The 12,724-nt window shown below is 46.7% G+C and overlaps 1 protein-coding gene across 1 annotated transcript in view; it reads left to right on the forward strand.

Annotated features, from left to right (window-relative positions):
* Window positions 1–12,724, forward strand: part of LOC140136300 (E3 ubiquitin-protein ligase Su(dx)-like) — a 37,488-nt gene that overhangs the window by 8,004 nt on the left and 16,760 nt on the right. Inside the window, exons 10-12 of the mRNA XM_072158024.1 lie at window positions 562–702; window positions 1,806–1,926; window positions 2,717–2,918. Of these exons, the coding sequence (XP_072014125.1) occupies window positions 562–702; window positions 1,806–1,926; window positions 2,717–2,918 (464 nt within the window). The remainder of the gene's footprint in view (window positions 1–561; window positions 703–1,805; window positions 1,927–2,716; window positions 2,919–12,724) is intronic.

Consider the following 12,724-nt stretch of genomic DNA (forward strand, 5'->3'; position numbering starts at 1 on the left):
ATGGCCTTGATGGGCATTCCCCATGTATGGAGTTTCATACTGGTACTGTCTAACACAAACAGTTAAAATCATACAAGAAATTAACTTTTTTCAATTTCAATTTCAGATTTATTTATTTTAGATGCGATCAAAGCAAAAGTGTATTTTTGAAGGCCCTATAGAATATTGTGAATAATATAGAGTTAACCTACACATTGGTTTAAAAATCCTGATAAAAGATTTTTGCAGCCCTAATATTTCACAGAGTCAATGAGGAAAATATTGAGTTTCCATAGACCATTCGGGACTTGATGGCCTTTACGATAACAACTCTGATGACGTATCACTGTAAGATAAATCTTCACTCTGCATGTTGAATTTCACAGTCTAGCACAGTGAAGATGTGTAAATCAGTGATACCTAGTCAGGGGTTATACCGCAAATGTGTTCAAGATTTTCCAATTAGGTGAATTGATACAAAAAATCTGTATTATTGATTGTACCATCCTCCTTGTTATTGTGTATATTATGAACAGTAATTCAAATAAATGAACTGATTTTAACTTATTTTTTGCATTGCAGAGATAACAATATAGATGAGTGTGGGTTAGAAATGACATTTAGTGCAGACTTTGAGATCTTAGGCAAAGTAGAGACAATAGACCTTAAGGAAGGAGGCAGTGATGTGACAGTAACAGATGAAAACAAGGAAGAGTACATTAAGTAAGTAGGCCGTCATCGTTAAGGGTCGGTCAGGATTTTTTTTCTAATTTGTTTTGTTTGTAGCTTTAAATGTGACCGTCCACGGCGAATGAGCCGTAAATTCCTCCCCGGTCAATTTTGTTTTATTTCGTGTTTAAAAATAAACATCATAAACTTAAAAATGGTATATCATTTGACTTCAAACGATATCCAGAAGCGGGGTTATGGTTTGTTAAACTTTGCTCCTTCAACAAAATTATAGCTTTTTACGTTTTTACATGTGTCTCTTTTTCCACATTGCTGGCAATAAATATCAAACAGTCATAATTGGCGGTCATTTCAAATCATCCCCAAGTCAACGAGGTTTAAGAAAGTTCTCTCATTGTTAATTGTTGGTTATGCATACCTGTACAAAATACAATGCCTGGTAACCCACCACTTGAACAGGATTTAGCAAAAGCAAACAAAGACCAGAGCTATTAAAAGTTCTATAGCCATCTAAGGTAGAAGCTTATTATCCACTTCAACAATAGGATTATTGATTAGTTTTGACTATGAAAATGAGACGGATGTCGGGCCAGCTTAAGTTACCGATCAATATGACCTTCGTACACATTTTACACCGTAACTCAGAATACAATTTAGGGAATTTACGGCTCATTTGTGCTGCCGGGTCACAAATGACCATAAAATATCACCACAAACTGAAAAATCTGACAAACATTTGATAATTTTTTGAAAAATTTTCTGAATTTTTTCACAAAATTTCAGTCAAAATCAATCAATTTTGGCAAAAAAAATGACTGATTTTACATGATTATAGCAAAACTAAAATAATTGAATTCTCCCAAAACACAAAATCGGGTTGGTTGGGCCCGTGAAACATTTTTTTTGATAAGATAATGTAGCCAGAGGTTTCTGATGGTATAAAAATCCTCAACCATGTTTCAGAAAAGTGGGGGGATGAGGCTGTTTTTAGCAACACATATTTGTTGTTCCTTTTTCAATGGTACATCCATGTTTTTAGAAAGCAAATTTATACTTTTACGCTACTCAAATTTCACTCACGGAGTGCTGTCAACAATGAATATACATCATTATACCTCCATGTTATTTGTTTTCAGTTTGATGACTCAATGGAGGTTTAACCGTGGCATTGAGGAGCAGATGAAGTCTTTCTTGGATGGATTCAATGAAGTCGTGCCTCTACAATGGTTGCAATACTTTGACGAAAGAGAATTAGAGGTAAGGAGGGGCCGGTATTTTCTTTTGAGAAACAAGTATTGTTTTTCCTTGTTAGGTTAGTGATTGATAAAAATGTGAGTAGAACTGATAGATGAAGAGTATCAAATGGATTGGTCTTGAGGGCTAACATGCAAGATCATTGATATATAGGAGAAGGGAATACATTAGAAGGACTGATTTTGTAAAGATACTGAATCTTAAGGTAGAATCGTCGGTTATCATGTCATGCACCAAATCCCCTCAAATTTTCCTTGATTGTATCCTATCCTGTAATAAATATATTCCCCAAATTACAGATTGGGGCATCAACAAAATCGCTCTAAATCCATAAAATATGAAATGTCAATTTTCACGATCTTAGCCATCTCATTGACATTGGTGTTAACAGGTGTTAGCAAGCATATCATCTAGTATGACACAACCAGTCCTGTCAATATCCAGCATTGGTAGATATCAGTCAGTAAACAAATCAACTTTCTCTTAAACATTTGAGAATATAATTATACGTAATTGATTTCCAACTGGGCTATTCCAGTTGAAATCCATACACCTTTTGGAAGACATGACTTTTATCTCCCATACAGGGGGTGTAGATCTCAAATGGAGCCACCCATTCAGGTAACCCCATTTGAAATTCACAATCCCTGTGTGGCAGATTAAGGTTGTGTTTGCCATATTTGGTGTGGATTTTAAGTGGCACAGATCTTTTCATCTTTGTTACAGGAAAAAAAAGTGGTATCCGTTTGTTTTTCAATCTCATGAAAAAAAACCCAATTATTTTCCTTTACAGTTAATGTTGTGTGGTATGCAAGAGTTTGATACAGAAGACTGGTTCCGCTGTACAATCTACCGACACTACACACGCGAGAGCAAACAAATTCAATGGTTCTGGCGTGCTGTCAGAGAGATGGACAATGAGAAGAGGGCTCGGCTACTTCAATTTGTAACAGGCACATGTAGGCTGCCTGTAGGTGGCTTTGCTGAACTTATGGGTAAGATTATGGCTCTATTAATGGTTGTCTAGTTGGGGTGGGTGGTTAGATATACTATTGGTGAGAGGCTACTTTGATTTCTAAGAAGAGCAGTTTGGCCCAGTGGTAGAAGGTTATTGCGGAGGCAAATATCAGAAATGTATTATCGTCTTTCTCCATTACTGTATTTGAATTGTGGGCCAGGTGCAGTGAATGACAAAGACCTTGCAGCCAGTTCCAATCAGGCAGGAGTAGCGCTAGCTTTTCAACCAAGGGGTCAAAAATTTCAAATTTTGAGAAATTATGGATCCAAAACAATAGAAACTAGAGGCAAATGGTGGTCATAGACCACAAACCTAGCTGGGGCATGTTAGTATTTTGGAGGTATCTGACCCTGAAAGATGTTCCAAAAATGTTCCCCTGGTCATGAGGTTTGTTGTCACGAGTTTGAGTCTTGTACTCCTTACAAATGTCCAGAAAATATAATTCTAAGATTTGACCCCAGATAACCTTTGACCTGATCCCTGCACAATGTTCCAAAGTGTTCCCCTGGTCAGTAAGTTTGTTGTCACATAGTTTGAGCCCCGTACCCCTTACAGATGGCAAGAAAATGCATTTCAAAAATAAATTTGACCTCTGCATGACCTTTGACCTGACCATTGCAAAATGTTCCCCATGGTCATGAGATTTGTTGTCACTGAGTTTGAGCCCTGTACCCCTTACAGATATCCAGAAAATGAAATTATAAGATTTGACCCCAGTTAACCTTTGACCTGACCCCTGCAAAGTGTTTCAAATGTTCCTTTGATCATTAAGTTTGTTGTCACCAAGTTTGAGCCCGTACCCCCTTAAAGTTGTCCAGGAAAAGCATTTCTAAAATTTGACCTCTGTATGACCTTTGACCTGACCCCTGCATTTGAATAACTTATCCTTCCCTTTTAAGCAATTTATGAACAATTTTAAATTTTTACACTTTCGCTGGGATCCATGAATGGGTCTTTAATGACCTCTGACCCCAATTCCGTGTGCAAGTTATGGACACTGGGTAAAGCCGATGCACATGTGTAAGTGACGTCATTTCAAGGTATTTGGTTATATACGAAATGCCCCCTTAATGACCTTTGACCCCAATTCTGTTTGCACCTTATGGGCACTGGATATAGCTGATACATATGTGCAAGATACGCAATTGTAGGGTATAACCTGGAGGAGAAGCATTTTGAAATTTCCTAGTTTTTGTTGCCAGAAGAAGAAAGCAGAATCAGATAGCATTAGAATACCCCAGCTAGGTAAGGGGTGGTGCAATAATTGTGTGTACCCCGGGGCTGAATTATAGGGGGGCAAAGATTTTTGGCAGGCCAAAAGGGGGGGCAAGCATTTTTGGCAGATCGAAAAGGGGGTCAAGCGATTTTTGGCAGGTCGAAAGGGGGGCAAGCAATTTTGGCACAGATGTTTTGGGCACTGTTTTATATTACGCCCTAAAAGGCGAGGAAAGCGTTACTGAACACGTTCAAATAGGCAAAATTTCCTGCTCGCTGGCGCTCGCATTACATGATAAGACAATTTAAGGTTTTAAATTCGGGTTCCCCAAAATCTTGCATGTGTAAGGGGGGGCAAAGATTTTTTGGCACATCAAAGGGGGGGGGGAAAGGTTTTTTGGCACGCCGAAAGGGGGGCAAAGGTTTTTGGCACGGCCAAAGGGGGGGCAGGCGATTTTGGCAGACCATTTTGAGAATTCACCCCGGTACACATTATTATTGCACCACCCCTAAAGAAAGAAAGAAAGAAAGAAAGGATCGGATAGAAAAACAGGACCTAGGTATCTAAACCACAAAATGTAAAAAGATGCACACATTATGATGGTTGGACTTACAGCACTCATTTTAAATTGTTGAATTGACATATTTATGAATATCTATTAACGTATTGATCTAATCTAAATTTAAGTCATCCACCCAATATTAGAATTACAAAATTAATACAATGAAATCGATATAATTTTCTTACCTTGTTTGTTGCTCATTCAAGATGACAAAACACAGAAAATACAAATAAGTTTACATCAACTAAATATGTAAACAGTTATAATAGGAAATGCTCAAAGTTCGTGAACCCCTTACTCAAAACATTTCAGATTTGGGATTACATCTATACTGATACTCTAACAGAATACAGCAGAACTAAAACTGGTTACAAAAATTTCACAAAGTAATGTCCTTGTACAGATGGCATGGTACTGAAACGAGTGTTGGTGAAGTTGAAAATGGATGTGTTCAAAATCTGGTTTCAAAACCAATTTCACTGGTGACCCGTTCTTATCACAAGAGTTTATAAAATGTGGTGTTTTTCTTTCATATATAAAAGGATAATTGACCAGACAATTCTTGGGGACCATAAATTTGGTCAGAAATTTTCCTTTTTTAAATTTATTATCTTCGCTCAGAGCAGTAGTGACCCACTAAAGGCATAATGGGTCGATGAACTGGTATATGCCCCTAAGAGTGTACTATATCTGGTATAATTTATTATAATAATGGTTGTAAACTGACATATTTTCTGTACAGATATGTAAAATATGGCACTCTGGTAGCTTTGCTTTCACCTGCCATTATTTTAACTATTGCTTACTATACACTCTAAATTACAGGGATTTGAATTCAAATCCAAAAGACTTACTTACAAAACTTTCAAAGACTGTAGTTAGGACCAATCAATATAGGATTAAAATAAGTCTTTACAAAGTTTTATCAATTTCAGTCCCACAGGGATTTAAAAATAAAACTTTCAGATTAAAAGTTTAAATTTACAAAGAGCAAATGTTAATACTTCAAAGACTTATTTTCAAGTTTAAAGATTTAATTTTTAAATCCAAGGCGGACTGTAATCAGTGACAAAACCTTTGGATTAAAAAATAAGACTATCCTTAGACTTAAAATGTCAAATCCTTGAAAGATTAAAATGCAAGTGACAGCAAGTCCATTGGATTTAATATTCAAGTCCTTTAAGATTTACTTTTAAGCATATCTGGGATTTATTTCAAAATAATATAAATCTTTATGGGGATTTAAATATCGATATTAATTACAAGTCTGTGTGACTTCTTATCAAGTAATGTCGTCTATTCACAGAAGTATTACCAAGTCAGGACTACTTCTTTCATAAAGTTCAAGCAATAGTCTGCAGTGCCATGATAATTCCAGTGTCACTGCAGTGGCCGAGTGTGATCCTTCATGGAAATAAGCTTACCCATTTATAAAGACTCAGTACACCGGTCGATCTTACCGTTTCCGATGTTGATTAAGATACTTCTTGCATCGATCCCGAGATGCGGAAAAAACCAATAGTCATTTTGTCCCACATAAATGAATAAATAACAAAAACCCCGATCCCCGGTGGACTCACCCAAAAGGTGACGCCACACCATATGATCGTCCCTTATCCTCCTTGGTCTCCGACTGACACAGACGTGCCTATCGATTGTTCATAGCACTGTGTATCAATTTCTCGACAAAGGCGAGATATCGGTTGTAGTTTCACACCTTAGGTAAAACCAAACCGGTATTGTTCGCTGAGGATAGTTTTGACGGCATTTTCTGGCGGAAAAGTGACAAAAAACGATCCAAAACTTAGCTACATATCGTGCCTCCGTTTGTATACGGGACACACGAGCAATTCAAAATGGCCGCTCGTTGACGCCATTCATTTTGTTTCCCACGTAAAACAACCATTGCAGCCTGTAAGTTACAATAGATGTTTGTACATACACATTGTATTTCATGTACGGTAGGTTATTGTTGCTATGTTAGGGTGATTACTCTATCGTTATGTCTTCATTACCGTCCAATAAAGACGAGTTAATCAGATATTCATACGGTGGGGATTGGTAGGGACCCGTCTGACATTTTAGTAATAAAGTTAGCCAGTCCTTACTTTACCACTAACGTTAGCGACCAGCCTCCGTGCTCAGGTTTGCTTACTGGGCTTGAGTCGCGTGTTGGGGGGTAGTGCCCCCTCCTTTTCTCCTCGCTTCGCCTCGCCCTGTCGGGCTTGCCCTTCCCTGGTGACGGAGCGGGACCCACACCGCTCTGTTTCACCCACAGGGAGTGCTCACGATCTTCTAGATGTCTTTCTTTTGCTTAGGACTCTCCGAGTTCCAGCTTGACGATTGGGATAGGCTCCGTCATCGCCATAAGACGAAGAAGAAATCTACCAAGGGCACTGGTAAGGTCGACACGGTGGATTCTGCTGTGACAGCCCCTATGGGTCATGGCAGGTCTGCTTAAGGGGCTCCGGTCCCCGGACAAGCAGGCGGTTCCTTCGGGACTGCTAAGCGCGTCCAAAGGCTCAGCAGCCAGCGAAAGCACTGACTATACGTCGGAGCAAAGTAGCAGGCAGCAGAGCGGTAACCACCAGCGAAAACCCTAGCGGGTTTTGCAGCAGGAGGATACCAGTCGATACGGTAGATTCTGCTGTGACAGCCCCTATGGGTGATGGCAGGTCTGCTTAAGGGGTCTCCGGTCCCCGGACAAGCAGGCGGTTCCTTCGGGACTGCTAAGCGTCCAAAGGCTCAGCAGCCAGCGAAAGCACTGACTATACGTCGGAGCAAAGTAGCAGGCAGCAGAGCGGTAACCACCAGCGAAAACCCTAGCGGGTTTTGTAGCAGGAGGATACCAGTCCTCTAGCGAAAATCCTCACGGGTTTTTAGCAGGAGGACACCCGTCTGTTGCAGGCATATCTACGGGCTCAAACAGCCACAGTAGTAGCCAGCGACGGGCAACATGCAAGGTACCCGGGCTTGCCTGGGTTGAACCCTAGCATGCATGGGTTCAGCAGAGACGATACCGCTGCTAACGCTGTGGGTGTAGTCTTAGCAGAACCAACTGGGGTTGTCACACGCAGCAGCTCCATGGCGGGACCGCCGAGTGATACCCTGGGCCCTAGAATAGCTGCTGGCTGTCCACAGGGACTGGCTGGCGATTATTCAGGGGTTGGGCTCGCAGTCTCTCACGGGACAGCGACCCAGGTGCATTCGGTGGCAGCTACAAAGACGGGCTACGGCTTGACTTCAGTGGTAGCCGCTATGCACCCGCCCATAGCTGCCGTGAGTGGTCCGCCACACACAGCGACCTTGGGCGAAGCTCTAGAGGGTACAGTAAGTAGCTTGAACAGCCTAGCTGATCAACAACCCACTTATGTCCTCGAGAGCCAGCGGGCGTGGGTGATCCATTACCGTCAATGGGTCAATTACCCTCTCTTGATCGATCACTGTCAAATCAACAGGGCATAGCTCCATTGATTGACGCTGCCTATTCAGGTGGCGAGGTGATTGATCGGGGTATGCACGCTCAGCTACCCGTGGTACTAGGCAAGCTCCCTCTAGCCAAGGGACAGCCGGTATGGGGGGGTACCCATACCCACGGCTTGATCCCCTTGCGGGGAACGCAGTGAGGCATGGGTACAGTGGTACACAGCCGGGAGCCCTCACGGGCACCTACGCTGGAACCACATACAGCGGTACACAACGGGAACCCTCACGGGTACCCATGCTAGTACCGCGCCCGGTACCACGCCAGCACACAGCTTGATCCCCAAACAGGGAGCGCAGTGTGGCGAGGGTACAGCGGTCCACAGTTGGGAACCCTCACGGGTACCCACGCTGATACCGCACCGGTACCGCAGCACTCGCCTTAGTCGCCACAGTCTCTGTGGCAACAAGGGGAGGCGGTGCTGGTACTGCAGTACCATGGGGTTACCCTGGTGGCGGATCCTTTCAGGGTCAGCTGCCGGCTGGGTATGCCCCGTGGTACCCGCCGCAGGGTGTTTCTTCCACGGCCCAGCACCGTGGCAAGTGTCGCCAGCGATGGCCACGCAGTACCAACATCAGCTGTTGACCAGGCCAGCCGGCATGGGGCTAACCCAGATCTTGATCAGGGTAGGCCCGTGCTGCTAGCGCTAGGACGACGGCTGCGAGAGCATGCGGACCCAGTGGTGCCATGGCGGATACCTCAGGGTCTTGCGGAGTACTCCCTCTTCTGCTGGCAGGTAGTCGGCGAGCCACACAGTGGTTATGCCTTCTTACCCGCTTTCAGATGCCCGTCCTCAGTTACCGTCATCATCGGAGCATGATACGGATACTGTGGGCGAGGGAAAGGAGTCGGAAGCTGAGTCCGGTAGTGACATCACTACAATCTCCTTCCCCCGCTGCCCCGTGAGGGGAGCAACAGCACTGATCTTCCTCCGGACACCCCTAAGGGGAGTCCATGGAGGAGGACCAGGGATCCTTTCAGTAGGATGCTCAGCTGCTGCTTCCTCACAGGGGACGCCTGCACTCTCATTCCCGGCAAACCTCACGGCTAGATATCGTATGGCTGTCGCGCTCAGTAGAGCTATGACGCCGCGCGCTTGCACGCTTCCTCTGCGTGTAACGCGGGAGGACCACGGGACCTACCTGAGGGGATCCGAGAGGGACCCAGATGTCGTCAAGCGTATCACGCTCAGACAACATCTGAGCTCTTCCGCGAGGTGAGCCTATTAGCGGTGCTAACAACTAGCCTCAACGAGAGCTCCATGGGCCTAGCCCATAGGGTGTCCACTCAGAGCCGGGGGGTGGGGCCTGCCACTCCAATCGCTCAACGCGATGGAAAGGCAGGGTCCTTTTCTCTTTGGATGCTTCTGCGCCACGGTGGAGGACCGTGCAAAGAAGCTACCAACGGGAGCACTCTGAAGAGGTCGGAAACTGCCCTTACCAGGGGTAGGAGCTCCGACTTCAGCAGGCCGTGCACCACCAACAGTACCCGAGCCCACTACCTCTGCAGCACCCATTTCTGGGAGGCGCAAGGGTAGCACAGGAACAGCTGGCAAGCCCGAAGAAGAGCAAGCGCTCTTCCAAGGGAAGCTAGGCAGAGCATTCCTGGGGGCTCAGCGGTTTTTCCACAGGGGATCTCCCAGTGGGCGACCGCTATGGCTTTCACCCAGAGGTGGGAAACCATCTCTTTGAGCGCCTGGGTATGGTCAGTGGTGAGTGGGGGTTACAGACTGGCAACCCAGTCTCCCCACATTCGCCTGCACATTTCAGAGGTCCACAGTAGTGCCGTCAGACGGCCCCCAGCGCCGGGCACTACTGACAGGGATCACACAGCTTCTCACGAAGCGGGCGATTGTCCCGGTCTACCCCCGTGCTACGGGTGATCTTGGAGCCATTGGCTCCAAGGAAGACCGGCGAGGGGAGCCCCATCCGGAACCGCAGGCTGTTGAACACGTTCTTCAGGCCCAAGAGGTTCAGAATGGGGACTCTCGCCCGGTGCTAGCCTGCCCCATCAGGGGCATGGGAACAGCATCGCTAGATCTCTCGGACGCCTATCTGCATATGCCAATCGCCTCTCAAGATCGGAGGCATCTGCGCTTCTAGGTACAGGATCAAAATTACCAGTTTTGATACCGCCATCCGCCTGTCCATCTCTCCCAGGGTGTTTAACACTCTTGGTCAGAGCGGTGGCAGCGTACCTGAAGCACAGGGGTGTCAACATCAGTTGCTACCTGGACGTTTGGCTCATATACGGACGCACTCCACGGAAGACTACGGGTCTCATGGGGTTGATAGTCCGTAGGGTGCGGGACCCTGGATTTTTTGATCAGCTCAAAAAAGTCCAGCGTGGTCCCGACGCAGACACCACTATTTGTAGGGGCCCAGATCACCCTCACGGAGGGGTTCGCGGTGCTCTCACCCGAGCGGGTGATGGAACATGGTGCGGTGTGCCTGACTCTTGGCGAGTCTCGGGCAAAACCCGCTGTGGCATGGATGAAGGTGGTAGGCCTAATGGCCAGTATGGTAGACCTCGTACTGTACTGCCGCTTTACGTTAGGCTTACCCAACTACACCTTCTAGCCTGCTTGCAGGCCCAGTCGTCACCAATATCCCTCGCGGTTCCGTTGTCGGAGATCGCGCGAGAGGAACTCTGGTGGTGGACCCATCAGCCCAATTTGACTCAGGGTGTCAGGTTTCCTGCACCCCGGTATGTCACGTAGTGCCGACCATGGCGTCAAAACGGGGCTGGGGGGTCCACATCCACGGAGACTCCGTCTCGGGCCTATGGGGGCCATAGAGACAGAGTTTCACATCAACCTCCTCGCTTACGAGGAGGTGATCGTGGAATCACATACCGTTGTCCTGACGGATAACACAACCGTGGTAGCCTACCCCAACAGACAAGGGGACTCGGGCCACCACGATTGAGCCTGCATGCACGACACCTGATAGGGTGGTGCAAGTTCAGGCAGATTACGATGAGAGCGATACACATCGCGGGCGTCACCAGCATCCTCGCGCACAATCTGTCACGAGGAAGGGTGTCGGGACTAGCAGAATGGTCCCTTGCTTCGCAGGTCGCTCAGACGATCTTCAAGGGATGTACCACCCTCGAAAGATCTGTTCGCATCTCATCGCAATCATCCACTGCCGTGTACTGCTCAAGGTCGCGGACCCCCAAGCATTCACCGTGGGACGCTCTGTCCATAGACTGGGGAGGATGACAGCTTAGGCAGTCCCTCCGATCTCACTACTCATGAGGGTGGTGGCCAAGATCGGGTGGGAAGACTGCATTGTCATTCTGCTAGCGGCAAGGCCGCTGGCACTCCCCAAGGTACCAGATCTACTCCGGATGCCCGGAGCGGAGGTACCCAGTCTATCACTAGAGCACCTGCAGTTAGCTGCATGGCCCTTACCAGGGAACACGAGCGGAGGGATACTTTTCATCAGAAGCTGTTTTTCTCATCGCCGGGCTAGCGGAAGTCTACCCTCCGTGACGTATAGCCAGAGTCTGGCTCCATACTACGCTTGGTGCAATGAGACAAATAGCTCTCCGCTAGAGCCTCTGTGCTGCTAGTTCGGAGTTTCTGACAGAAAAGTTCCAAGCAAGACTTCAGCGGGCCACTGGGGCCAGCTATAAGTCAGCTGTCCTCTCCATTCACCGAGGTTTCGAGACGGGTCGACTATCATAGCCGATGGTTACCTTATTAGCCTACGCCTCGACGGTATGTTCAGCGAGTGTCTACCACAAAGGAAAGTGATCCTCCTAAGGGATCCCAACACAGTCTTAGATTACTTTAAGGGTCACCCTTTTGACCTTCCGTCAAAAGCGACGCTTAAATACGTAACTCTCAAGATGGCTTTCCGGTTTGGCGTTGGCTTCGGGACGGCGGTGCTGAGTGGCACACGGTCTCGAGGTTAGCTTCCGTGTTCACAAACACTGGAGCGACACTGTTTCGGCGTTCTGTTCTCGTGACTACGGACGGGCGCGGTGCATACCGACATTCGTCCCTCTCCAATCCCCAGGGTTGGGCAAGGTTCGGCTGAAGCCAAAGATAGGCTGGGGTGTCCGATAAGGCGCTGCAGCACTATTTCTTCCGAACACAAGCCTTGCGAGGGACTCACGACCGCATTCATCACCCTTACAGAGCCTTTCGGTCCAGCCGCTGTCGCAATGGCTGGTCCAGGTGTTGGTGGGGTCCGGGCGCTCGCGAAGCGCTCGCGCCCCACGACCCACTCGACACCGAGCTATCTCATCATCTTGGGTATACCGTTCGGTTGTCCCTTGAGGAGATCTAGTAGGCGGTGTCCCGGAAGCCACCTTCGCCCTTCTCTACGATACTTCCGTTTACGTTAGTAATCAGAGACGGGCGGGAGGTTTACCGGGACATTGTTCGGCGATCATAATACGGTGGTGTACGGGTACCAGGTTTTCAGACTATACAGAATACTCAGCATGGTAAGAACCAGTGTCGCTATTCTTAACCACCAAACTTATTAAGTAAGGAGGTTTATGTCTGTG

The sequence above is a fragment of the Amphiura filiformis genome, chromosome 16 (genome assembly GCF_039555335.1).
Source record: "Amphiura filiformis chromosome 16, Afil_fr2py, whole genome shotgun sequence".
Lineage (NCBI taxonomy): Eukaryota > Metazoa > Echinodermata > Ophiuroidea > Amphilepidida > Amphiuridae > Amphiura > Amphiura filiformis.